We start from the raw sequence: 27469 nt of genomic DNA on the forward strand, positions 1-27469 counted from the left end.
TGCGGGCCGCAAGGCTCGTTCCGGGAGGCGGGCGCAGCCGAGGCCGGTGTGGCCGGAGCTCGGGCGGCGGCCGAGCTGGGGCTGCAGGAGTGGGGCGGGAGGCCAGGACGCTGCCGAGGCGGGACGTTCGGGACGTTCGGGACGTGGGGGCGGCGAGGTCGACGTCTGGGCTGCGGCGGCGGGGACGGAAGGGGCGGCCGGGCGAGCCGGAGGGTGTCCTGTGGCGGTGGCCGAGCGCGGCACCGCCGGCTCCTGAGGGGCGCCTCGGCCCCTCGGGCCCCGGGCTGGTCCGCGGGGCCTCGGGAGCAGGGCGGGCTGCGCGCCGGGTCCGGCCCTGCCCTGCGGCCCGCCCTCGGCATTCCGGGCCTCTGGGCCAAGCGCCCGCCGAAGGCTGCGGGTCCAGTCGCCCTGTGTGGACTTTAAGGCGCCTTGTAATCTTTTGAAGCGCTTTGACATCCCCAAAGGGCTCCGTACTGCAAACTAAATCGAAGCGCTTTGTAATCCCGGAAGCGCTTTGACATCTCCCTAGTAGCGCTGTGCAAACTGTAGCGCTTGGTGATCGCGGAAGCACGTTTTGGGTTTGGAAACCAAACCGACGCCCTTAGTAAATCTCGGATCGTTTTGACTAAGGCGAAGCGCGTTGGCATCTCCGAAACCCTGAGAACTGTGATGGGCAGTGGAAAAAAGGGGGAAAGGTCAGTGAGGCCCCTGACTCTGACCTTCTGGCTTGCCCTCCCCCAGGGGACCCAGGGTGGCGGGAGTCTGAAGAGGGCTGGTATTGGAATCCAGGCCCCCTCTTTGCCTTGCAGGTGCCCATGGCGTCTGAGCGGCGCAAGGTCAAGTACCACTGGAGCAGCACTTCGGAAGGGTGTCCCCGCAAGCGCAGCTGCCTCCGGGAGCCCAGTGATGTGGCCCCCTCCAGCCGGCCAGCTCCTACCTCTGCGTCGCGTTCAGGAGGGACCAGCAGCCCCAAGCGCCTGAAAGTCCAGAAGGAGGACGATGTGGTCTGCTCGCCGAGGTTGCCCTGGGGCTCATCCTGCCGCAGAAATACCTCCTCCTCTCATTCCTCTGTCCCAGGTGTGGGCGGGGCTGCCGCCAAAGGCTGCCTGATTCGGAGCACACGGGGATTCCTTTCGTCAGGGGGATCCCCTCTTCGCCCTGTCAACCCCTCTCCAGAAGAAATGGCTTCTCTAGAGGAGGAGGCCTGCAGCCTTAAGGTAGGTGGCTGCGACGCCTTGGAATCGGTGAAGCTCCTTCCACGTGGCTTGAGCTATTGGGGGAAGGAGACTAAAAAGGGTCATGTCCTTCAAGATCTTTGGGGTCTTCCCACAGGTCTGCTTATGCAAACCGGGGAGACCAAGGGCTTGGTCAGGGGTGGCCTACGGTGCCATGGAGAGGTTATTTTCATACTTGGCAGCACTTGAAAACTATTTGGAAGGTTTTAAAATGCTTGTGCCTGCTTCTCATTTCAATGTAATGGGGTTGGGGGATGGTCTGGGTCTCCAGATTTGTAAATCCTCCTCTAGAACTGTAAGGTGCAGCCAGGTTGGAGGTTCACTGCAGTAGAAGGTGTGGGTCCTCAGGAGACGCAGACGTATTTGTTTCAGTTGTAAATTTAAGGCATTGTGCCCTTGTACTTTGAACTTCTCTGAGTCACAGAATTGAGAATGAGAATTTGGTTCTTAGTGCAGCTTTTTCCCAAAGTTAACGGTTCCTGGCACCCTGGGGTTTTGCTTGGTGGGTAGGGTAGAGTGTGTTTTGGAGTTCAGCTCAAACATTTAGTTCCCCATTGGGAACATGCAGGAGGGTTTCTCAGAGCAGGTACATTATGTCCACTGTTTCATTTTATATGAACTTAAAGGATGACATTTTTTCCAGTGAGGGAAGGTTGAACATGAGTCTGTGAGAAAGAGAAGCAAATGCAATTCATCTCTCAGTCAGCTGTTTCTCTGGTATGAGTACTAGCTAACGTTGCTGGCGCACGTGTGCGCTTCATCCACTCTTTCAGTCAGGTTTTGAGCAAATATTCATTGAGGGCCTAGATCATCACCCAAGTGTCCTAGTTGTGTGGGATTCTCCAGTAACAAAACAGAGATCACGGCCTAATTAGTTTGCATTCTGGATTTGGAGCTCTGGGCCTTAAAAGGTGAGGAATTCTGTATGTGGAGGAGTAGAGGAAAAGCCTTAGTTGGGTGAGATGGGCTGCCTTCAGATAAAGTGATCTTACAAAAGCAGTAAAAAAAGGCCCTAAGGAAAGTGTCTTGAAACTTCTACTGAGTGGTTAGATTATGTGCAGCTGAGAAACTAGGCTGTTGTTGGCTGTTTATCCTGGGGAACTCTTAGATGAAGTGCTCCAGGTGTTTTCACTGTGGACCTCACAGAACTCTTGGTATGGAACATGGATTTTTTTTTTTTTTTAAGATTTTATTTATATACTTGAGAGAGTATATGAGGATGGGGAGGGGCAGAGGAAGAAGCAGACTCCCTGCTGAGCAGGGAGCTCAGCATGGGATCCCCGGACCCCAGGATCATGACCTGAGCTAAAGGCAGATGCTTAACCCACTGAGCCACCCAGGCACCCCTGGATTTTTTTTTTATACAGTGATTTCAAAATCTTTGTCTTTAGCATAAAAATACATTTTGAATATGACTCAAAGATAAGTAAATAGGGGACTTTGCCATATAATTTAATCTTGTAGTTAATCCTTGATAAAGTTTTTCACTTGATTTAGGGCAAAGCATGAAATAATCTCAGTTGATTACAGTTGACTTCAGTGACAAATAGAGATAGAATGAAGCCTTTCGGGAAGGGCAGGAATCTGCCTAACCTTTCAGGTGTGCTGCATCCCAGGCTCAGGCTGACCTGCAGACCAGGAACCAAGATTTAAAGGTATAGCCTTTAATCCAGGTGGGTCTAATTCTGTCATGGACCCATCTTTATCTTATTTATTAGGCCTGCGGGGTGTTTTTTGCCAAAATCAATTTAATGGTTAAGCATGGAGCAGTGAGTAGTCCAGTCCTGCCTCAGAAGTTGTGGGGTTAGGGGCACCTGGGTGGGTCAGTGGGTTAAAGCCTCTGCCTTCGGCTCAGGTCATGATCCCAGGGTCCTGGGATCCACCCTGCATCGGGCTCTCTGCTCAGTGGGGAGCCTGCTTCCTCCTCTCTCTCTCTGCCTGCCTCTCTGCCTACTTGTGCTCTGTCAAATAAATAAATGAAAATCTTAAAAAAAAAAAAAAAAAAGTTGTGGGGCTAGTGCCTTGCTTTTTAGTTAGTAAGCTCTAGAGGGTTGCTGGGTGCCAAGGACTCTGTTGGGTTGTGGAGCCGTGAGATGGCTTTTAAGGAGCACACATCCTGGTGGGAGGGCTTGAGAAGTCCCAAGATGGCCTCATGATGTGCTGTGTGCAGCATGAGAGCCCAGAATGGAGAGCTAGGTAAAGGGCCGATTGCAACAAGGCTTCAGTAGCTAAGGGAATTTGCATTTTATTCTAAACCATTAGAGAGTTATGTAGAGTTCTATACACAGGGAAGGCAGGTATGCATTTTTGAAAGATCACACATGTTGAGTAAAATATGGGGATGTTGATATTATTAATCCTAACTGGCCCTCTCTAGCACTGCGAAGGGCTCTGCCTATGATGTTTGTTAGTTTGAAGACAAGGTACAGTACTTGGTTTATCTTGATTAATTACAAAATGCCTTTCTTATCTTTCCGTCTGTACATCTTTTTCTCATACTCTGAATTATGTCCAACTCGTTTTTCTAGTAAATCCTAAGTCTTGTCAGCAAGCACAGCCCAGTGGCGCTCACAAAAACAGCATGTTCTTGGTCCTTCTAAGGTCCCCTCATTACTACTTTTTACCCACCTATCCACCTGTTCTTCAGCATTTGCTCTCTAAATTTTGAAGGGTAAATGCTTGGCTTTGTTTGTGGGTCCCCCATTATCTTTCTGCTCCCCAGCTTTAGTGCAGAGGTCTCGGCTAGGTCGCAGAATATTCAGAGGGGAATGTTTTGGCTTTGGTAACAAGGCCACAGTCTGGGTAGCTTATAAATGTATGTTATGTATATTATATACTTATATATTATATACTTATTATATTATACACATATATTATACATATAATATATATTATATACTTATATACTATACTATATGTATATTGTATATTATATATTATATATTATATATAACTTATGAAATGTATTTCTTATAGTTTTGAAGGGTGGAAGTTTGGGATCAGTGGGCCAGCAAGGTCAATTGAGGGCTCTTTTTTGGTTTGTAGATTTCTCTTTCTGTCCTCACATGGCAGGGGGGACAGGGGAGCTCTCTTGGGGACTTTCAGATAAGAGCACTAATCATGTTCATGATGGCTTCACGTTCATGACCTAATCACTTCTCAAAGGGCCTAATACCATCCTCTTGGGGTTACATTTCAATGTACGAACTTGGGGGGACCCATTCAGACCATAGCTAGACTGAGCAATTTGGATTCCCTAGAGATTGCTGCTGGCCAGCCTCTTGCTGTTTGTTCCTTATTTCCTCTAGGACAATTGTTTGAAAGGTTTTCTTAGGTTCTCATGGTAGCTGATGATCTTTGTTTCTTCTGTAGAGAAAGATTAAATTTGTCTGTTGTGAGCACCTTCACCTACCTTACATTATTAGTCTTTAGTATGACCTTCATTTCCGCTTCACTTCAGGGAAGAAAGACAGGAAGGGAAAACTGGAGCATTTATGATGTGATAGACTTTGATCAAATAGGATTCTCAGTGTTTGACCCATAAGCTCTCCCATAATCCCGAGAGTCTTGTGAAATAGGCAGTATTATCTTTACATGTCAGTTAACAAATATTTATATATTGGTTAACAAATATTTGAACACCTAGTATATGTAGGTGCAGGGAAAGGAGACTCAGAGATGTTAAGTAACTTGACCAAGGCCATCCAGCTGGTATGTGGCCAAGCTGTGCTATCCCAGATCAATGGGACTTCAAAGCCTGCATTCTTACCTCTGCGGCCCTCTGAGTCTCTGCTCTGTCCTAGCCCAGTGTTAGCTGAGCGAAGGAGAGACTAAGAGGGCAAGATCCTTCCCTTGAGGAGTCTCTGCAGGGTGGCACAGCCCGGACACAAGAAGCCATTGTATATCTTGGCTTTCGAATAATAGCTTTCCTCTGTGATCCTGGCTTCTGCCTCTTCACCCAGCAGATGTCTGGTGCTTGGGTGGAAATCCATGCTAGGGGTTGTAGCTGCGAACAGGAAGGCAGTGGTTGAGGCCTGAATAGTCCTTCATCACTGAGCACTGTGTGCACTGTTGTAACAGGGGCATTTGAAGTACCAGAGGAATGAGTGACTAATGTTGAGAAAGTCCTCACAGAAGAGGTGCCATTATAATTCTCCTGACAGACGAGGAGGAGGAGGAGGAGAGGACATTTCAGGCAACAGAACAATGTGTGTCCAAAATATGTCAGGAAATGCTGGTCTGAAGTGGTTGGGATATGACTGATTCCTGAAGGTCGTCACTTTCCTTTTCTCCAGCACACTTTCTCATTCCCGGGCACCTTGGTGTATGGATAAAGGTGGGAGATGATGCTGGAGAAGAAGTCTGGGGTCCAGCCTGTGAACGGCTTCTGATGTTAGGCTCAGATGTTGGGGATGTTTCCTGTGGGCAAATGGAGAAGCACTGAAGGGTTTTTATTTTTTTAATTTATTTTTTATTTTTAAGATGTACTTATTTATTTATTTGACAGAGAAATCACAAGTAGACAGGCAGGCAGAGATAGAGGCGGAAGCAGGCTCCTCGCTGAGCAGAGAGCCTGATGAGGGGTTCTATCCCAGGACCCTGAGATCATGACCCGAGCCGAAGGCAGAAACTTAATCCACTGAGCCACCCAGGCACCCCAGCACTAAAGGGTTTTAAGCAGAGGTGTGATGTTGGCAGATTTTAGAACTCCTCTCACACACTGTGGAGAAAGGATGGAGGGAGTAGGCAGGGAGCTGGGTACGAACCGTTGAAACCATGTAGGCTGTCAGTGGTGAGGGCAGGAACAGCATCTCCACTGAATCTTTCCCTCCTTCCTTCAGAGATGCATAATTCACTAAGCAGTAGTGCCAGGAAAGATAAAATCTCTCCTGTTTGAAGCCAGGTGGTTTGTCTCTGCTCTTGAACTGAAGGCCTCATCTTTGCCTTTATAGCCTCCTCTCCACTTCTGAAAATCTTGAGTGACCTGGATCCAGTTCAGGTCCTTGTGGTCTTTGACATCACAGCTTTTGCTACTGTTGCTCAATTTTCGTATTTTCTCTATTCTCCCTTGGTTTCCAGGATTTTAGGGGGAGCTTGAGCTTGCCCCGTTTCTGCCACTTAAACGCGCCGTGTGGCAGCTTCCCTCTCTGTATGGGAGGGATGACAGCCATGGCAGCTCTGGGAATTGTAAGGCCACATGAAAACATAAGGTATGGGGGCACCTGGGTGGCTCAGTTGGTTAAGCATCTGCCCTTGGCTCAGGGTCATGATCCCAGGATCCTGAGATGGAGTGCTGCATCTGGGTTCCTGCTCAGTGGGGAGTCTGCTTTTCCCTCCCTTCCTCTCTCTCTCTTTCTTTCTCTCTGTCAAAAAAATAAAATCTTAAAAAAAAAAAAGGAAAACACAGGATAAGTTGTTCTAATTCTAACCCTTCTCTCCCCACAGTTCACTACCACCTGGCCTTCACTACCAGGGTTGGCAAACTGATGGTCCATAGTCTGAACGTGGCCTACTAGGTCCTCAAAAGTATTCAGTATTTTGGAGATTTCACATTAAAAATATATGCCTCCAGGGGCGCCTGGGTGGCTCAGTGGGTTAGAGCCTCTGCCTTCTGCTCAGGTCATGATCCCAGGGTTCTGGGATCGAGCCCCGCATCGGGCTCTCTGCTCAGCGGGGAGTCTGCTTCCTCCTCTCTCTCTCCCTGCCTCTCTGCCTACTTGTAGATCTCTGTCTGTCAAATAAATAAATAAAATCTTTAAAAAAAATATATATATATGCCTCCAGCCCACACCTCTACCTTGAACCGGAGACTCGAGTGACCCACTTCCGCTTCTGCACTTTTATTCCCTTTTCCTGTGTTCTTTCCCTCTCTGGCACTTCTCACTCTTTAACATAACATATATTGCCTTTCTTCTGGTTTTCCTTTCCCTCGTCACCTAGAGTAGAAAGTTCAGTAAGCAGGTGTTTTTTTAGGTTTCGTTGGATGCTAAGCTCACATGGATGCTAAGCAAGTGTGCCACAAAAACTGCTGTTGAGATGGAAAACAATTCAATTTGAGATCTCATGTTTTATATGGAAAACTGGAATCCACGACTCTGGGTCTGTACTTGCAAGTGGCAGCATTTGGTTTGAAGTGAGGAGCTGTGACCCTGATCAAGGCGCAGGGCCTCCTCGGTTTGTTGTGGACTTTGTCTTCCCATGTAGTGCTCTGCCTGCCCTGGGGCGGGGGTGGGAGGGCAAGGACAGGGGTAACTGGTAGCACAGGCAGAGGTGGAGATGTCAAAGAAGGGATTTGGGGCCTTCAAGGATGAGTAGGAGTTTTATCAAGTGTAAAATGAGACTGAGGTGAGGGCATCACAAGCAAAGGAAGTTAGGTTTGCCTGTGACAGTACCATGGCCATGCCCGAGGATGGCAGGTGGTTGGCAGTAGTGAGAGAAGCAGGCTGGGAAGTTTTGACTGTATCCCGTAGGGCATGCCCAGGGAGCCTTCAAGCTTGTTTTTAACGTTTATTAGAATTTCGTCATATGGAAAGGTATAAAAAAAGGCTTATCATCTTTCCCAGATAATCCCTATAGACATTTTTAAAAAATGTCCACCACGTTAGAAAATTGAGACTCGGGCATCTCGGTGGCTGAGATGGTTAAGCATCTGCCTCTGGCTCAGGTCATGATCCCAGGGTCCTGGGATCAGATCCCACATCCCACTCCCTGCTTCTCACTCCCCTTGTGCTCTCTCTCTTTCTGTCAAATAAATAAATAAAAATCTTAAAAAAAAAAATTGAGGGGCGCCAGGGTGGCTCAGTGGGTAAAGCCGCTGCCTTCGGCTCAGGTCATGATCTCGGGGTCCCGGGATCGAGTCCCACATCGGGCTCTCTGCTCAGCAGGGAGCCTGCTTCCTCGTCTCTCTCTCTCTCTCTCTCTCTGCCTGCCTCTCGGCCTACTTGTGATCTCTGTCTGTCAAATAAATAAATAAAATCTTAAAAAAAAATATTGAGACTCAGTGTTTTAAAATGAAGGTCAAAGACACCTTTCCTGTCCATCTCATCGAAGTGAGTAGCTGCCAACAGTTTGAGTACTTGTAGTAAAAAAATACTGTGCCACACTACTGTCTAGATTTCCATATGTCAAAAGGCTTTTGTAAAAAGATAATATGTATTTCTTGGAAAAAATTCAAATAATATGAGAAGTCTATAAAATAAGAGCGTAAGCTTTTTTGTGTAACCACTTTCTTATTGCTGGACATCTCTTGGCATAGACTGAGAGAAAAAAGGATCAGCAAGCTTAGTGTGGAGTTATTTCTCTGTATAATTGGGAGGGATTTAATACAAATGGATTAGCAGTGTGAGTTGCAGGGACTGTAGAAGGCCTTGGGATAATGGTCAATCTAGGTCATTGCTGGGGAGATTTGGACTTCACTGCTTTTGAGATGTTCTAGTGATAGATCTGTGGAGTGTTCTTACCCCAGGCTGGCATTGGATTGGACCTGAGTTTCATAGTAAATTAACATTGAAAATAAATAGTCTAGCTCCTGGAATGAGTAAGTGCTCAGGGGAAGTGAGGAAGGGGCTGAGACTTCACCTGTGTTTCTGAGGAGATGAGTAAGAGTCAGGGCATAGTTCCAGTCTCTGGACTGACCCTGGTGCATTCTCTGGGAGACCAGACACCTGTCACCGAGGTTTTGATTTGGGGGAAGGAGTTTGAAGGGAACTTCAATAAGGCCTGCACTCTGCCCTTAGGACTTGGGAACTGGAGTCCACTCCTTCCTTGGCCCTTGGGTCTCCTCGACTCGTAGATGTGGCATTGGGTTAGCTGGTGTCTAGAGACTCTTCTGGTGCTGAAATTTTGAGCTGCTCTTTTGCCTGTGTGTGTTCTCAAATGTGCGGTTGTCCTTGGCTTCAGGGAGCTTAGAGTCTTGTGTTACGAGACTGCTCATCTCCGCTCATTCCTGCCTGATGCAGTGCGAGGGTAGTACCTGGTGAGCATGAGAAAGTGAATAACAGGAAATGGCAGCAGTTCAGGCCCTTTTACAGTGACACTTCTCAGTGGGTTGGGATGGAAACCTCGGGGAGAGAATCTTAATTTTAGCTACTGTCACCTTCCCTTTGATTGGTATAGCCGCCATTGATTGATTCCTATACATAATTACCCTGTGGGTAACCATTTCACGAACTGTGATTTCTAACCCCCCCCACTTCCAGGTTGATTCAAAAGATAGTTCTCGTAACTCCACGAACTCTGAATTTGCAGCTGAAGCGGAGGGTCAGAATGATACAAATGAGGAACCAAACAAGGTGCAGAAAAGGAAGAGGGATCGATTTCGAGATCAGGGCTCTACAGTGATCTACCTGAAGGCTATCCAGGGCATCCTGGGAAAGTCGATGCCAAAAAGGAAGGGAGAGGCTACCACGAGGCCAGTGCTGAGCAAAGGAGAGCGTCCCAGCCGTGGAGAAGAGCCAGTCAGGAGTGTCACTGTGTCTCCTCCTCCAAAAGGGAAAGAGTCAGCCCCGGAGGTGAGAGCAGAGGACGACGAAAAGGCTGAGCTGGAGAGGAGCAGCTTCTGTGACAGGAGAGTGGTGATAGACCCTCAGGAGAAACCCAGCGAGGAGACAGCTGGTGCCCGAAGGACAGTCCTTGACAAGCACTCTCCAGCCCTTGAGTTTTTGGATGACTCTGACTCTAATTTAGAAAGCCAGAAGGTGAGCTGAGCTTATACCAAGCATGGGGGTTTTTAGTTCTGTTGATGATACGTATTTGTTGTCTTTCTCATTTGATCCTGAGTGTTACTCGTTAAAAGCAGCACTTTACTTACCAAGGACTCCAGGACAAACTGATGGTCCTTTTCTTCTCTCTCTCTCTTTTTTTTCCCAAAGATTTTATTTATTTGAGAGAGAGAGAGAATGAGAGGGAGAGCGAGCACCAGAGGAGGGAGGGTCAGAGGGAGAAGCACACTCCCCACTGAGCAGGGAGCCTGATGTGGGACTCAGTCCTGGGACTCCAGGATCATGATCTGAGCCAAAGGCTGTCACTTAACCAACTGAGCCACCCAGATGCCCTGATGCTTCTTTTCTAAAATACCTTTCAGAGTTACTAAGAAATCTCAATTCAGTGCTTTTTTTTTTTTTCCTTTTTTTAAACTTAGAATTTATATGTTGTTAGGATATACATTTGCCTACCCTAACAAAGGCCAAAATAACAGTGACTTAAAGACAATAGAAGTTTGGCTTAAAGAGGAGGGACTCTGGTGTCATCTGTCTTGCTGCTCTGCTACATCAACCCAGTCTCTCAACCCAGTCTCCGTCTGTGGTCTGAGTCGCTGCTCTGATGGGACCCTGAGGACATTACTTTGACATTCCAAGCAGTAGAAAGGGGAAAAGAGAAGAGGAAAGTATGCTTCCTCCCATTTAAGAGTTCGACTCAGAAGTCCACATCACTTTTGCTTTTAGCTAGTGACGGGAATCTAGAAACCTGGCCAACACCTAGCTGCAAGGGAGTCTGGAACATAAACTTTCATGTGGGAGACTTATCCCCAAGTCACTTTTATTGCTCTTGAAGGAAAGAATGGTATTGGAGGGAAACTAGCAATTTTTTTAAAAAAAGATTTTATTTATTTATTTGACAGAGAGAGAGATCACAAGTAGGCAGAGAGATAGGCAGAGAGAGGGAGGGAAGCAGGCTCCCCACTGAGCAGAGAGCCCGATTCGGGGCTCGATCCCAGGGCCCTGAGATCATGACCTGAGCTGAAGGCAGAGGCTTAACCCACTGAGCCACCCAGGTGCCCCGGAAACTAGCAATTTTAAACATAGTTTATGCCTGGGCGAAAAGGCTGTTTTACCCATCTCTGCTTATCTTTATTTACATCTCCTTGAATCTCGTTAGCTCTTTCTTCCAGCATTTACCTTCATATTTCTAAATAATCTTGCACTGTGTATTGATTTTCTAGTTGCAGAAATCTGTGGACTGCCTACTTAGAAGAGGAGAATTTAGTTCTCCACACTAACTTTGGCAGCACCATACCCCTGAACCTGTCACCTCTGTTTCTAGCAGCTCCCCATGTTGTTGTCCTATAGTTTCTGGCTAAATCTGTTGAAAGTTGATTTTCCCCACGTTCATAGCAGAATCATCTAGTATACTCTGAGCACATTTCCTCTCGTACAAAGTTTATCTTCTTGGAGATCATCATTGCCATGTTTTTTCCTTTAGTTTTCTCTGTACCTATCACTGATTCATCCCCAAACTGCTTGTGCCATAAAATTCTCCTCAAGGTTGTCAAAATAAGTAGTCCCATTTTTCTTCTTGGAGGTATACTTCTCTGGATTGTTTCCTTAGTATTCCCATTTTTCCTGTTTCCTTTCATTTTTGGTTTGGTTTTTGGTTTGTGAGTAATTAAGGTGAGTGTATATAATAATACATACTATTTTTTTCTTTTTTTTAAACATTTTATTTTTTTGACAGAGAGAAACACAACGAGACAGGGAACACAATCTGGGGGAGTGGGAGAGGGAAAAGCAGGCCTCCCACCGAGCAGGGAGCCAGTTGTGGGGCTCAATCCCTGGACACTGGGATCATGACCCCAGCCGAAGGCAGATGTTTAATGACTGAGACACCCAGGCGCCCCCCCTTTTTTTTCATTTTTTTTTTTTTAAAGATTTTATTTATTTATTTGACAGAGAGAGAGATCACAAGTAGGCAGAGAGGCAGGCAGAGAGAGAGGAAGGGAAGCAGGCTCCCCGCTGAGCAGAGAGCCCAATGCGGGACTCGATCCCAGGACCCTGAGATCATGACCTGAGCCGAAGGCAGTGGCCCAACCCACCGAGCCACTCAGGCGCCCCCCTTTTTTTCATTTTTGACACACTTAATTTCTAAGAACACTGATGTTTTGAGTATTCCTTTTTTAAGAGTATCCTGTTCTTGTTTTGAGGTTATTGTGCCTTCTCTGGTCTCTTCGAGAATATTACAGGTTTGTTTTGAAGTTTTCTTTTACTTTCTGCACTACTTTTTCTCTGAGTTTCCTTCTGATTTTTGTCTTTGTTTTGTTTTGTTTTGTTTTTTTCTTTTTACTAAGTATTTTGGTTTCTGTCTTATGGTAGGGCTTTCCTGGGATGTGTTGGTTGTCCATTCATATTTAAAGATGGAACTTTCAAAAGATGATTGGAAGTTCTAAGTGTGTGGATGGGCTGATCAATGCTGGCTTGAACAGAGGATGATGACACTGGGTAGTTTTATGGGGGCCCCAACTGGACTGGTGGCTTCATTATCAGAGCCTGCTCAGTGTCCCTGGGCGAAATGCTCAACTCCCTCACCTAGGAGGCACCATCTGGCTGGTGCTTTTCTGAGAGTCAGGTTGAGAGGAGTACCTGGGTTCTCACTGTCCAACATGCGATGGTCCCTCAACCTTGATTGTATGTCCATTGTTCTTAATTATTCCATAAGCTCCTTGGCTCATCTTTATCAAGTGTGAGCGGTAGTCTTTTGCTGAATGGAGAAAAGGCAGACCCATCTATAGAGGATGGGAGCAGGGATCTCGGGATTTAACTTCACAGGTTTCCAGCTCATTCTCCTGTTTTCATCTCCAGTTTCACCTTCTTTTCAGAGGTCTGCTACCTCCAATTCCTGAGCCTTTTGGGGGGTCTTGTACGGTGACTCAACATGTTTCTGGGTTTTTCTCACTGCAGACTTAGCTTTTGGCCATCTGTGATCTGCTTATCCAGTAACTGTTCATCTGTCTACTCTCTATCTCTAGCAGCTGATTTTTACCTAATTTGCTTTTCTGTTTTTTTCTTTATGCTTTCTCTTTGTAAGTTTATGCCTTTTGCCTTTTCAAGTTGGTTCATACACACACCACACACACACACACACACACACACACACACACACACACACTTTTTGAGACCATGCACACAGCAGGTGAAGGAACAGGGCAGAGGGAGAGAGAGAATCTTAAGTCGTGCCTGGTGTGGGCTCAGTGTCATGACCCTGAGATTGTGACCTGAGTCGAAATCAAGAGTTGGGTGCTTAACTGAGCTGCCCCCATTTCCCATAATTTTCAAAGGGTTTTTTTTTTTTTTTTTGGACAGGAAGGACAAAAACTACATGGGTTATATTTAACTGGAAATCCCAAGAACCATAGGTTTTGTAACCTTTTTCTGGTAACTCTGTGATGGGTGCGTTTCCTGTTTGATGTTGATCATGATCTTGTTGGGCTGCCTAGAATTCCCCTTGTATGGATGAACCTTCCAAATCTACACACCTGAACTCCCGTTTGTCAGGCTGGACATTTAGAATGTCTTTGTTAAGTATATATTGGGAGGCAGCATAATATGGTAGGTAAGCACTAGATGTTGGGATCAAATAGTTTGGGTTGAAATTCTGGCCACCTGAACTGTGATCATGAGAAAGCCACTTAATCTCTTTGAGCCCTAGTTTATTCTGTGTAAAACGTCACAGTTCTTGAAATATTGTTATGGTTAAACAGAGGTCAGCAAACTTACTCTGTAAAGGGTCAGATAATATTTTTGGCTATGTGGGCTGTATGGCCTCTGTTGTAACTATTCAGCTCTGCTGTAGTAATGTGAAAACAGCCAGGGACAGCATTTCAGTGAATGGGCCTGACTGTGTTCCAGTGAGACTTGGTTTACACCAGTAGACCGTGCATTGGATTTAGCCTGCAGGCCAGTTTGCCGAACCCTGAACTGATGCATGGAAATGCTTTGCTCAGTTCTTAAGTGTAAAGTAAGACCTCAGTAAATGTAACTTTAAATTTTACCATGTTGCTGAGATTGTAAGGCAGTCATGAACATAGGTAATGTCCTGTTTTCTCAAAAAGAAAATCCAAGGCTCCTGAGTGTCTCGGTTAAGCGTCTGGCTTTGGCTCAGGTTGTAATCCCAGGGTCCTGGGATCAAGTCCCACATTGGGCTCTTTGCTCAGCAGGGAGTCTGCTTCTCCCTCTGCCTGCCATTTACTCCCACTCGTGCACTCTCTCTCTCTCTGGCAAATAAATAAATAAAATCTTAAAAAAAAAAAAAAGAAAAGAAAAAAAATCCAAAAACCTTTTCTTGGCCAATTAGACCATATAAGCCTTTCAAGGACTTAGATGACATAATTATCAGTCTTTTTATGGTATGTATTTTTAGTTACATGTGCATTTTTAATTTCATATTTTTTCGCCACTCTGCCTTTTTTCCCACTCTCACATATCATTAAATAATTTTGTGGAAACTTCACATATCTTTGACATGGTTTTTGTTGTCCCTAGAGTTCCTTTTCGAGTCATGTAGTGTGTTTTATGGAACTTCCCTGATCATAAGAATGAGAGAATCTGACCCAGGTCTGAGATGGGATGTGGGAATTGGTGTTTTTAAACAAATACCCCTGGAAGATAGGTTTGGGAAGCAACTAGAGGATGTCATTTACCCTTCCTTCTGATTTGGAATTTTAACTTATTTTTATTTTAACTTTTTATTATGGAAAATTTAAAACACTTATGAAAATTATCTAGGGGTGCCTGGGTGGCTCAGTCATTAAGTGTCTGCCTTTGGCTCAGTTCATGATCCCAGGGTCCTGGGATCGAGCCCCACATTGGGCTCCCTGCTCAGTGGGAAGCCTGCTTCTCTCTCTCCCACTCCCCCTTCTGTGTTCCCTCTCTTGCTGTGTCTCTCTCTGTCAAATAAATAAGTAAAGTCTTAAAAAAAAAAAAGAGAGAATTATCTATATACCTGTCACTTGTCTTCAGCAATGAATTCACTGCTAATCTTGTCTTTTTTCTCTATGACTTTTTTTTTTTTTTTTTTTTTTTTAAAAAAAACAAAACAAAACAGGCTCCATATCCGACCTGGGGCTTGAACTCACCACCCTGAGATGATAAATCACATGTTCTATGACTGAGCCAGTCAGGTTCCCCTTTCCACAGATTATTTTGAAGCAAATCCCAATTACTCTATCATTTCATCCATAAATATTTCATTGTGAATCTCTAAGATATAGTGATCCTTAGAAAAAAACAAACATAATTACAATTTTATTAGATCATACACACACACACACACACACACACACACACAGAATCCGTAATAACATCAGTGGTCCAGTCATTGATTTAATAATCCTGTTGGATTTATGATATTTTTAATTTGTTTAAAACAGTATCCAAATAAGAGCCATATGTAGCAATTTCTAAATATCCTAAGTCTCTTAGTCCCTGTAGATTCTGTCTCCTTCCATTGTGATATAATTTTTTGTCATAAAAAATAGGACATTTGTTTTGTAGATTTCTGTAGCCTAGATTGTGCTGATGAGATGTAGTACTTTTTGAATCCGTGTTTAATTCTGTCCCTGGAAGTTTATCCCCAGTTGCCAGTAGCTGTTCCTATTACACTCAGGCAGCTTGTGGTTTATTTTTTCTGGAAGTGTATTTTGGGATTGCTACCATGAAGCAAATTCCAATTATTTTTCAGGTTACTTTCTGAATAAGTAATACTTTTATTGTTCAAAAATGAAAAATAAAATTTATTTAGTGAAAAGTCAAATCAATAAAATCTTAAAAAAAAAAGGTTTGTCCAGTGGAACTGTGAGATCTTATCCCCCAGATGTAAATCTGGTACATCTCTTTGTCTAACCCTGTCCCTTCTTTAAAACATAGAAAAGGGAAAAGGGGAAGTAGGAAATCTTCCTGTAAGCATCCAACATTAGCTTGGTTGAATTCTGTTTGGGGTCATTTGTCCTCACATAAAAGAACCTATATTGTCTAAAACAGGAGACTTTGTAAGAATTGGAATATAAAATGATGCCTCCTGGGCACCTGGTTGGCTCAGTTGGTTGAGCATCGGACTCTCAGTTTTTGGTTCAGGTCTTGATCTCCAGGTCCTGGTATGAAGCCACGGTTTCTGTGCTCAGCAGGGAGTCTGCTTGATATTCTCTCCCCCTCTCCCTCTGCCTCTTTCCCCTGCTCCAACTTTCTCTCTGTCTAAAATAAATAAATCTTAAAAAAAAAAAAAAATGCCTCCTTTCTGGGGGATTATTTTTGGGGACAAAACCTTACTCTCTGTTTGGGTACCTTTTGTAATTTTAATCAGATCAACTTGTTATTTTAAAAAATGATAGAATTTTCAAGAGCTGGATTGCAAAAATGGTAGTTGCATGTTACTGAATGTGATAATCGTTTCAGCTTTGAGGTATACATATACAAAAGTAATGATTCTAGTATGTCTTACTGAAAAAAGGGAAAAAATCTTGTTAAGTCCTGGCAATACTGCATTTTTAAAATTTTCTGGGTTGGTAGAAATTTCCACCATAATTAAGATAGTATTTTGAAGGATTATTCTCCCTTAAAGATTAACTTTTTAAAAACTTATTTATTTTAGAGAGTGCATACACATGTGGGGTGGGAGGGGGTGGTAGAAGAGGGAGAGAAGTAGAAACCCCACTGAGTGTTGAACCTGATGCAGGGCTCCATCCCAGGACCCTGAAATCATGACCTGAGTTGACATTGAATTGGTTGCTTAACTGACTGAGACACCCAGGCTCCCCAAAACTTTTTTTTGTTTAAAGTAAGCTCTCTGTCCAGCGTGAGGTTTAAAATTGCAACCTGAAAATCAAGAGTTGCAAACAAGCACCCCTAAAAAACTTTTTATCGGGGGTGCCTGGGTGGCTTAGTGGGTTAAGCCTCTGCCTTCAGCTCAGGTCATGATCCCAGGGTTCTGGGATCAAGCACTGCATCGGGCTCTCTGCTCAGGAGGGAGCCTGCTTCCTCCTCTCTCTCTGCCTGCCTCTCTGCCTTCTTGTGATCTGTCTGTCAAATAAATAAAAATCTTAAAAACAAAAACAAAAACAAAAACTTTTTATCAGAAATTTCAAACACACTCAAAGTAAACAGACTAGTGTTAAAAAATCCCCCAGGTGCCCGTCACCCAGCTTCAGGGGTTCAGATTAAGTTTTAAATGTGCTGCAGTTTAAGTTATGTTGCATCCTGGGAAAGATTCTTGTTTGGATATTTTTGTTGTTTAGGAAAGGGGTAGCAGGAAGAAAATCTAAAATTGGGAAATATCATATGGGAGGTTTATAATTCATTAACATTTTTGTTACCAGTATTTGTTTCCTTTTGGAGTGTAAGTAGTGGTATGGAAGGTTAATACAGACAGTAGAAACAAAAAATTTTGTTCCCATTTTAAAGAGGTAATCAGTTTATCCATCATGCTTCTTTGTAGTGAATTTTTTGTTATGTGAATTATATTTGCATATACAAATATTTTTAGGAAAAGGGTTTTGTAAGTTGTTGCTCTAGCCATCTGGTCCCTGTGGGCATAGATGGTTTTGTTAACCAAAAGAAACGAGAGTTGAGACCCATGTTTTTACTGTATTTCTCAGACTTGATTTGTATCCAAGCAACATGGAGACTTAAATACTGAGTCCTTGGGGACCTGTTGAATCACAGTATCACAGAAGAGTGTGGGGTAGCCTTCAAAAGCCCCCAGCTGGTTCTGATGTGAAACTAAATTCAGGAGCCATTGCCCCATTTATTCTACAAATTAAGTCATCAAATATTTGTGACTGCAGTATGCTAGGCACTGTTGTAGGTGCCTGGGAGACATGAGTGAAGAAAATGAAAATTCCTGACCTTGAAAATTTCTGTTCTAGCAGGGCTAAATTGATTTAATGTAATGTATAGCTGGTTGATCCATCTATCATTGCCAGCAGTGGCTTAAACTAAATGTTTTATTTTGCTCTCAATTTTGTGAGTGAGGAATTCAGAAAGGTCTAGAAAGGGCAGGTCTTGCTCAAGGGTGAAGGTGGTATTCTCCCAGGTGCTTCTGACACTCCAAAAACCTGGCAGGGCTGCACGGGCAAGATGCTCACTCATGTGGCCGACAGTTGAAGCTGGCACCTACAGGTGACCTCTCTAGAATATGGTGGGTGTCAGGGAGGTCTGGTGTCTTCCTGGTGGTTGGCTTCCCTGTGAGGAGCAAGCTGACAGAACCAGGAGGAAGCCCCTTGGCCGGTCTGACTGCTGCTGTGTTCTGTTGGCTACAAGTGATTCATGGGATTGGCCCAGGTTCAAGGGGAGGGGAGGGCTCACAAACCCCACCTCTCAGTGTGGAGTAATGTAAAGAGAATTTGCAGACATATCTTAAACCTACCATGACTGTATGGTTTTGCATTTGAAATGTTAGAGTAGAGACATATTAGAGATGAGATGTGCTGGGCACTGCTTTTCTCTAAAATCCCCAGTATACATTGTGTTCTAGAGAACAGTTTTTCTCCAAAGGGATCATTCAGAAAGGGAGTACAGGTTTAGTATCCCCTTTGAGGATGATACTTTTTTTTTTTTTTTTTTTTTTTTAAGATTTATTCATTTATCTTAGAGTGAGAAAAGGGCATGCGAGTGGTGGGGAGAGTCAGAGAGAGAGAGACTCTCCAGCAGACTCCCTGCTGAGCACAGAGTGCCGCACAGGGCTTGATCCCATGACCCTGAGATCATGACCTGAGCAGAAACCAAGAGTTGGGTGCTTGACTGCCTGAGCCACCCAACTGCCCCTAAGGATGGTATTCTAAGACTTTGGTTGCAAGTTTAGCTATTTGGTTTGGTTGCAAGTTGTAGTCTGGCTCACATTGTAGAAATTAACAAGGAAACCAGGCAACAGAGTAAGATAAGGAGCTAATGCAAAGCCTTCACTGTGGCCAGAAAAACAAGGCAGAGTTTATGTTCCGCTGATGACCGTGTATGAAAGGCTATCTTCACACTGGACGGCTCACCCATTGGTTTTGTTTTCTGCAGCCTAAAGAGAGGGAGGTGGTGATAGAGCACACCTCTTCAGGAAGTGACTGGTCTGATGTGGATGAGGTCTCCACAGTCAGATTCTCTCAGGAGGAGCCCAGCTCGCTGAAAGTCTCCACAGTTCCGGAGCCTTCTGCCTTCCCCACAGACTATGTCATGTACCCGCCTCATCTGTACAGTAGTCCGTGGTGTGACTACGCCAGCTATTGGACCAGCAGCCCCAAGCCTTCTGGTTACCCGTCTGTGGGCAGCAGCGGTGGCGACCCACTGCAGGTCGGGAGGAGCATCCGGGGCCTCCTGAGTGATTATTCTCCTCACTCTACAGTGAGCTCCCAGAACACCTCCAGAGACCAGGAGCTGACCGAGGGCAGATCCCAGAACTCTCGTTCATTTCGTTTCTCCAGAAGCTCAGAAGAAGAGGTGGAGGAGAAAAGAGCACTCCAGGAGGAGGCACCCCCTCGTCCCTGTGGAGGACATGCGTCTAGCTCCCTGCCAAGGAACCATCGGGAGTCAGGCCTAGAGGGGGGTTTCATTGATACCCACTGTCACCTGGACATGCTGTATTCCAAGTTGTCTTTCAAAGGGTCCTTTACCAAGTTCAGAAAAATTTATAGCAGCTCCTTCCCTAAGGAATTTCAGGGCTGCATCTCTGACTTCTGTGATCCTCGGACACTGACAGATTGCCTGTGGGAGGAGCTATTGAAAGAGGATCTGGTTTGGGGAGCCTTTGGCTGTCATCCTCATTTTGCACGTTACTACAGTGAGAGTCAAGAGAGAAATCTTTTGCAAGCACTGAGGCACCCCAAGGCTGTGGCATTTGGGGAAATGGGCTTGGATTACTCGTATAAGTGCACCACGCCTGTCCCAGAACAGCACAAGGTAATGAGGCCCTCCTTGGTTTGCACATGGTTTCAATTCCTCATTCAATTGCTGAGCCTAACAATAAAAGTTTCTGTGCTTTGGGATCTAGAGAATTTAGAACCCTTAAAAATAAAATTGCTGGGGCGCCTGGGTGGCTCAGTGGGTTAGGGCCTCTGCCTTCAGCTCGGGTCACGATCCCAGGGTCCTGGGATCGACCCCCACATTGGGCTCTCTGCTCAGCGGGGAGCCTGCTTCCCTTCCTCTCTCTCTGCCTGCCTCTCTGCCTACTTGTGATCTGTCAAATGAATAAGTAAAATTAAAAAAAAAAAAATTGCTTTTGTCCAGACCATCAAGATGTCACTTGCCAAATGCTTCACCAACTATTTCTTTACTCTTTATTAGGTAGGAGAGGGGGATAGTTACTCTGTGACATCTTATGGCTAATGATGTATATGGCAAGACATTTGTTTGCTTTCTTCTTGGGAAACAATCAGTTTTACGTTTGTTTAATTAAACTGTATTTTTATTCTGTTTTTAAAGTTAAGTGTGTCCCTAGAAAATATTTGGAAAATACAAAACTGAAAGGAAGAGAATTTCCCATCCCACCAGAAATGACAGCTACTGCCATCTTACTCTGTATTTTTTGAGCATAGACATTTGGCAGGGGAAGGGTGGTTCCAGCATTTCAGTATAAGTTTCTGAGTTGGGAAGGAGCAGGAGAAGGAGAAAGACCCTCCTACCTTGTCACTTCTCAGACTGCCAGGTTGCCTTTGTTGTAGAGTTTATTGTGTGCAGTTTTCCTGCTGCTGCATGATAGGCTGGGTCTGCATGCCCAGTGTGCTCCAGGCCCTGGTGAGCAGGTGCATGAATTCCAGCCTGGTCAGAATCTAGCAAGCTGGCTTTCCCTTTGGCGCTGGGCCAGCCTCTGCTGTACACTAATACTGTGCCTGCCCATTGCTACTGGCATCTGTGGTTAATTGTGAATGAAGAGAGGGAATCTTCTAGAGGCAGAGGTTTCTTTTTTTTCTTTTTTTTAAAGACTTTATTTATTTATTTGACAGACAGAGATCACAAGCAGGCAGAGAGGCAGAGAGAGAGAGGAGAAAGCAGGCTCCCTGCTGAGCAGAGAGCCCGATGCAGGGCTCAATCCCAGGACCCTGAGATCATGACCTGAGCCGAAGGCTGAGGCTTTAACCCACTAAGCCACCCAGGCACCCTGATGCAAAGGTTTCTTAATTTTCCCTTCACCAAAGAGAAAATTCAGAGAAGGTATGGTACTCTTCTGACAAAGCAGAAGACTCCAGATCTTAATACACCTTTGGGAGACAGAGATTCCAATTTGAATAGAGTTGTCTGTGGCAACAATAGGCATGCAAGACTTAACAGTTAATTTAAATATGAAACAATTTCAGGTGTTCAAATACATCGGAAGGATCTCATTTATTTATTTTTGAAATGATTTTATTTTTATTTGAGAAAGAGAGCATGAGCAGGGTGGGTTAGAGAGAAAGGGAGAAGCAGGCTTCCCTCTGAGCAGGGACCCTGATGCGGGGGCTCAATTCTAGGACCCTAAGATCATGATCTGAGCTGGAGGCAGATGTTTAATGTACTGAGCCACCCAGGGTCCCAAAAGTAAAATTAAGAAGAAATAAAGAAATACAAGAAGTAAAGAAAGTTTAAAAAATGAAGGTAGTAATTAGTACATATTCACCTAGGATATCTGACTTTGGTTGAGTAAAGAAAGTAAGTTGGAGAAAATACATAATTTCCATTCTTTCAAGTATTTGAGCACCTTCTGAGACGAGGTATTTTGCAGAGGTGTGTGTGTGTGTGTGTACAACTTTTTAGAAAATGTGTGGAAGGCGATTACTTCTTGAGAGTGGGGGTAGAGGGTGGGGACAGTGAGGGGAAGAACACATAACTTAACCTGAGCCCTGCCCTGCAGCCCCACGTAAGCCTGGCATAATGGTTGCCATGTGGAGCAACTGGGTTCGTGTTTGAATTGTGGGGCTCCAGCTTACCCATGGCAGATGACTTGATCTCTCTTGGAGCCTCCTTTTCTTGACTGCATGGTAAGCTAACAGCAGTCATTTACCTTGGGGTGCTTATGAGGGCTACGTTAATAATACACCTTAAATGCTCTGAGCACCTCCTATGGTAAGCACCCCGTAAGTGTGGGCCGTTCTTATAATTCCGTAGTCTACAGAATTGGAGACTGGTGGGGAGGTTGCCCATTGGCCTGGATGTTGTGGGGATGTAACAGACTCCTGACATGGTTCTGACGGGTGTCCCTTTGCCTTCTCCTAGGTGTTTGAGAGGCAGCTGCAGCTGGCCGTATCTCTGAAGAAGCCCTTGGTGATCCACTGCCGAGAAGCTGATGAAGATCTGCTGAACATCATGAAAAAATTTGTGCCCTCAGACTACAAGATCCATAGGTTAGAAGGCTGGAGCTTCAGTGGGCAGATGGAACGCACACTTCTTTCTGTGCAGGACATGAGTTGGAACAAGGAAAACTCAGGAGAAGATGATAGTATTAGGTCTTTGTAATGTACTATCTTCTCTAAAGCTTAAGTATTAGATTGAACCATATGAAATTTCTGATTTTGACCATTTTTTACTTACAAAATGGTAATTTCATAGGGTTTGAGCTAATAGCCACAATCACTGGTGAGCAAGAAGGGGACTTTCATGACTCCCATATCCCTGGTGGCAGGCACAAATGGAGTCTGTGCACTCAGAAAGGAGGTCTCTTGATCTGGGGAGAGACCACTGTGTTGTCTAGTGACTTAGCACACAGAGAATATTCCAGGGCACCCCCAAAGAAATTCTTTGCTTTTTTGAATTTGAAAGTTCATCCCCCCCCCCATTAAAGTCAGTATGTATTTAATCTTAATTGTATGTAGGGGCTCTTAAGTTTGGTGTGGTGAACTTGATCTACTGTGTGCCTCTTGCGGGTGTTGGCTCATGGCCCCTGGGAGCAGCCGTGGGAGGCAGACAAGTCATCTGGTGACTTTAGCGGATCCCAGGGCTGAGGGGGGCATAAGGTGCTGTGGGAGGCGAAAGAGGGGCCATTAGCTTAGCTTTGCTGGGGAGCGGCTAGGAGGTGATGGCTGGGCTGGCTCTTTCAAGATGGGTGAAAAAGCAGAGTCTAGAACCCAAACCAGTTGTTGACAGGCAGCGGAAGGTGGTGGGCTATCAGGCCAGACTGCTGCCTTTCAGGTGTCCCAAGCAGAGAGTGCGACCTCTCTTGACTGTGGTAGCACAGGCCAGAGATGAGGTACAATCCCTTGGCTCTTCTGGATGGGTGGGTTGGTTTCTCATGGCTTTGTTTTGGGATGGCTTTGAAGGAAGTCTTACAGCAGGGCAGGTAAACCAGGGCTAAGATGGCTCAATGGAAGTGTTGTGGCTGGAGGAAGCCGTGAATTTTCATATTGGTTAACAGTATTTTGTGTACTAAGAACATGAATAGTTAACAAATTCAGAAAAGATTGCCCTGTAGTGCCATTCCCTAATATCTTCCCTTTTTTGTTTCCTTCCAGTCCATTTGACTGCCAAACATAATTTTTACCTATTGTCATTGTGATCTTAGCGGGGCCATAGGCTTTAATTCTGCTTCTCTCCTTGTGCTGTAAGCGTACCCTGTCCCTGATCATTCCCTCTTCTCTGTGGGGGTCACTTGAAGCGACTGTGGAGGAGTGGGCGCTCTGATGGGGTGACTGCTGAGAACTTTAGTCACCAAGAGTCTCCTTGTCTTACTTGGAACCAGCTCTTGTCTGGCTACTGTGGAGTCCTTCCCTTGGATGCAGTCTTTGTGTTTCTGGGACTCTGTCCCCAGAAGAGACTGAGAGGGGAGTTGGGGGCTGTTGCAGAGGGCGCTGTGAGAGGGACCCTGACTTGGAAACCCTCCCCTCCCCTCCCCAGGCACTGCTTCACTGGCAGCTACCCGGTCATCGAGCCCCTGCTGAAGCACTTCCCCAACATGTCTGTGGGCTTCACTGCTGTCCTGACTTACTCCTCGGCCTGGGAGGCCCGGGACGCTCTGAAGCAAATCCCACTGGAGAGAATCATTGTGGAAACGGACGCTCCCTACTTCCTGCCCCGACAGGTAGGGGTGTGATCAGGCTGAGCTGAGGTGAGGGTGGGTGGTAGGGGGCCGGTCACCTTTGCAAGGTTGGCAGGGCCAGAGCCCCAGTGACTTCCAGGTCTCCTTGGCTGTGTAGATGTCTCCTTGTTGTGGCTCTGCAGAACCAAAAGTCTAGGGGGCTGAGAAGCTGAAGGGTAACCACTCTCTTCCAGGCAGTGCAAAGCCCTACCCTGTAGAGGGTAGTCCAAGGAAGCGTGGGACCCTGCTCACCCAGAGCCCCCCATGACTAGGACTCTCCCTGCACCTGCAGGTAAAGGGGTCTCTACAGGGCAGCCCCAAAGAGGTCCTTGCTGGGGAAGGGCAGGGAGGGGGGTCTGTGTCATGGCTGTGAAAAGAAGGCACAGTAATGTTCTGAATGCTTGATGTCTTCCAGGTTCCCAAGAGCCTCTGCCAGTATGCCCACCCAGGCCTGGCCTTGCATACGGTTCGAGAGATTGCGAGGGTCAAGGATCAGCCGCTCTCCCACACCTTGGCCACCCTGCGTGAGAACACCAGCCGCCTCTACAATCTTTAAGCAGAGAGAGTGCGGTCAGGAGAGAAAGGTCAGACTAGAAAAGGTCATAAAGATTACATTATAGGTTTTTAAAAAATCAGGACAAGAATAGGTTTCTCTGCATTTTCTTAATGTAGAGAATGTGAACATAGAGAGCATTAAGCCTGATCTATCTCGAGTGAACTTGGTTTGGGACCTTCTTCCTTTTCTCTTCCCACCCCTCCAGGATGACCCAGTGGCCTGGCAGAAGAGGGTCCCAGGTCAAGGAGGTGTCTGGAGAGCCTACTGGAACAGAGAAAAGCAGGACAGGATGTTCTTAAGGCTCCACTTGGGGCTGGGGCGGGCGTGCAGCGGAGCGGGATGCCAGTGAGGGGTGACCCCAGGGCGGTCAGTGGAGAAGGAAGAGGTCAAAAGGAGGGCGTGGCGCATCTGCCAATCCTGATCCCTGTGCTCTGTGACCTTCGGCTCCTGGTGGTTCTCGGTTCTGAATATGAACTCCCAAGTAGGAAACCTCCTCTGGAGCACATTGGCTGGAGCGCCGTCTCAGAGGTTTACAGTACCGCCACCGCGAAGTCCTCCCCATCCCTTCCCAGGATGAGTCTTCAGTTTGGCTGTCCCATCGCCGGTCTGTTCCATGTCGGCGTGGGTGGAAGACCTCGGCTGTTGGCCTCACCAGCTCCGCTGCCGGCGGCGTAGAGGGGTTGGGGTCGCTCAGTATCCAGGGATGTCCTGGCCGACAGGGATCGGGAGGGGCTGGGTGCCTCAAGAAAGAGGTCTTCTTATGGGAGAGCACCCCAGAGAAGGGGTTTCTGTTTGCTGGAGCCCCTGGGGCCGCAGCTCGCTTGTGTTTGACTGAGATTGGTCCAGTTTGCGGTGGATGCGACCTCCCACTCTGCTGTCAGGGGCCCCTGCTGCCCATTCCTCAATTTTTGCCCCATTCTCCTGGAACACTGGACCAAGAATACTCCTGTTTGACCCCATGGGACAGCCCCCTGTGTGCCCCACCCAGGTTGAGAGGTAAACCAATTTAATTCTTCAAAACTCTGCAGGGCCACTCAGCCCCAGTCTCCAGCCTGTGCAGAACAAGCAGGCCTGGGTCTGCCTTCCACTCCCCTCCCGGGGCTCTCCCTGGCCTTTGCCTCTCTGTGTCCTTTCTCCATATTGGAAGTGAGAGCCTCTCCTTTGACTTTGGAGCTGTCTGGTCATCAAGTTTTCAGCTCTGTTCTGTTCCCTGCTGGTGTATCTGTTACAGGCCCTGGAAGGTTGTAATGGTCAGGGGTTACGTTTGAGGACGCTCTGCACTTTGTCTAAAAGGATCCTTTACTCTGATCTCCCACTGCGAGACAGGACACCCTGAGCCCCTTCTCTGTTTCCTGGAGGCGAGAGGCTTAAATCATAAAACCTATCCCTTAATGCTGGATTTCTCTAGGTGTTTTCAGAAGGTGCATCTGAGCCTCGCAAGCAAAAAGGGAACAGACTCAACATTTCCTGTCTGGTGTTTCTGTTTGGCCTGGTACGCCTGTCACTGGCCTGGGAGGTAGGCCTTGATTCACGGTCCACCTTCCACAGGTCAGCCGTGGGTTTTCTGGGCTTCTTGTTTGCCAGTGGGGACTTGTCCTCCTGCTTGGAGGAATCAGAGGACTGAGTATTTCAGAGTGCTTTACTGTCGCCCCAACGAACTGCAGCCTGTCCAGCCCCTTCACCACAAGCCCTGTACGTCAGTACTGCCCATGCTGGCAACGGATGGGCCCTGCTCTGGAGGGTTCTAGGGGAGGACAGAGTGGATGTCCCCAAGCCTTTGTGGCCTCCTGCCAAGGTAAAGCACAAGGTGCTATATACTTTCACCTCTAGGATTTAAGATGGTCATTTCTGAGTGTCACCAGTGAAACACGACTGGTGTAGGTGCAAAAGCCGGTGGGCACTGTATTTGATTCAATTTTTGGCTGGCTGACGTGATTGTGTTTGCTGTGCTGCTGGAATGCATCTGTATCTCCCCCCACCCCCTGCCCCTTTTGGCCATCTCTTTCTGTAAATAAAGTGATTGGTCTTCAGCCAGCTCCTGTGCTCTCCTTGTTTGGTCAGATTTCTCAGAGTGACGACAACAGTTAAGTTGTTGTAACCTGAGAATCCTTGTAACCCTAGAATCCAAAGGTCTGGAGAAATTTTTGAGTGTACATGTGTGTCTCTGCAAAATTAAAGTGGTAGTAAGAATTGGGGCACCTGGGTGACTTGGTTGAGCGTCTGCCTTCGGCACAGGTCATGATCCCAGAGTCTTGGGACTGAGCCCCACATTGGGCTCTCTGCTTGGCGGGGAGCCTGCTTCTCTCTCTCCCTCTCTCTGTCAAATAAATAAATACTAAAAAAATAAGTAAAGTGGTAGTAAGAATACATTGGTACCTTCTTACGAGTTCGGCTGCTCTTGAGCTTTGACCGTTTTATTGCCAGGTAGCTCGGAAGTGAGTGCATGGATTTTTTCTTTCCTCTTCCACAGTGCTCTGGGAAAAATGGAGAACCCAAGGGTGGTGATGTCTAAATCCATTGTACTGAAGGGGGCACTTTGGACCGCGAGCTCTGGGCAAACTTCGGAGGAAGCCCTGTGTCACTATTTGTGGTCGGTCCTCTGATTTTGTGCTAAGGTATTAATGAACAGTGGTGCACAGGCTAAAAGTAAACTGGGAAAAGGAAGGCTGTGTTCCAAGAATGCTAAAGAAATCTGAAACTGGAGTCGATGAGTCATTGAGACCCTGTCATTGATGATATATTTTCAGCAAAATCCCATCACTGTGTCACATCCATGCCTTCCCAGGTGAATACGCAGTTGATGGCATCCGCTCGGTGGGGGTCTTATTTGTGGCTAGAAATCTGCTGCTCTTGACTTTTTAGGTGCTTCTGTCTTTCTCTCTGTATTAAGCTTGGGACCAGTCACTAATTGTTTATTGTCAGCACTTTGATGTTTATGTCACTCAGT

The 27469-nt window shown here is 46.2% G+C and overlaps 1 protein-coding gene across 3 annotated transcripts; it reads left to right on the plus strand.

Annotated features, from left to right (window-relative positions):
- TATDN2 (TatD DNase domain containing 2) lies at positions 1 to 26556 on the plus strand. 3 transcript variants are annotated; one of them, XM_059161721.1, is made up of 8 exons: positions 1 to 157; positions 810 to 1217; positions 9434 to 9931; positions 19004 to 19882; positions 22172 to 22299; positions 23786 to 23969; positions 24382 to 24550; positions 24728 to 26556. In XM_059161721.1, the coding sequence occupies exons 2-7, from the start codon at positions 816 to 818 to the stop codon at positions 24520 to 24522; spliced, it is 2232 nt and encodes a 743-aa protein (XP_059017704.1). In that variant the 5' UTR covers positions 1 to 157; positions 810 to 815; the 3' UTR covers positions 24523 to 24550; positions 24728 to 26556. The 3 variants fall into 3 exon arrangements, 2 of the variants coding, with proteins under 2 accessions (XP_059017704.1, XP_059017703.1); XR_009350795.1 differs by lacking the exons at positions 1 to 157; positions 24728 to 26556 and adding exons at positions 557 to 695; positions 24161 to 24258 and having other exon boundaries at positions 24382 to 24517; XM_059161720.1 differs by lacking the exon at positions 1 to 157 and adding an exon at positions 557 to 695.
- The last annotated feature ends 913 nt before the right edge of the window (positions 26557 to 27469 follow it).

Source organism: Mustela lutreola, chromosome 2 (genome assembly GCF_030435805.1).
Source record: "Mustela lutreola isolate mMusLut2 chromosome 2, mMusLut2.pri, whole genome shotgun sequence".
NCBI lineage: Eukaryota > Metazoa > Chordata > Mammalia > Carnivora > Mustelidae > Mustela > Mustela lutreola.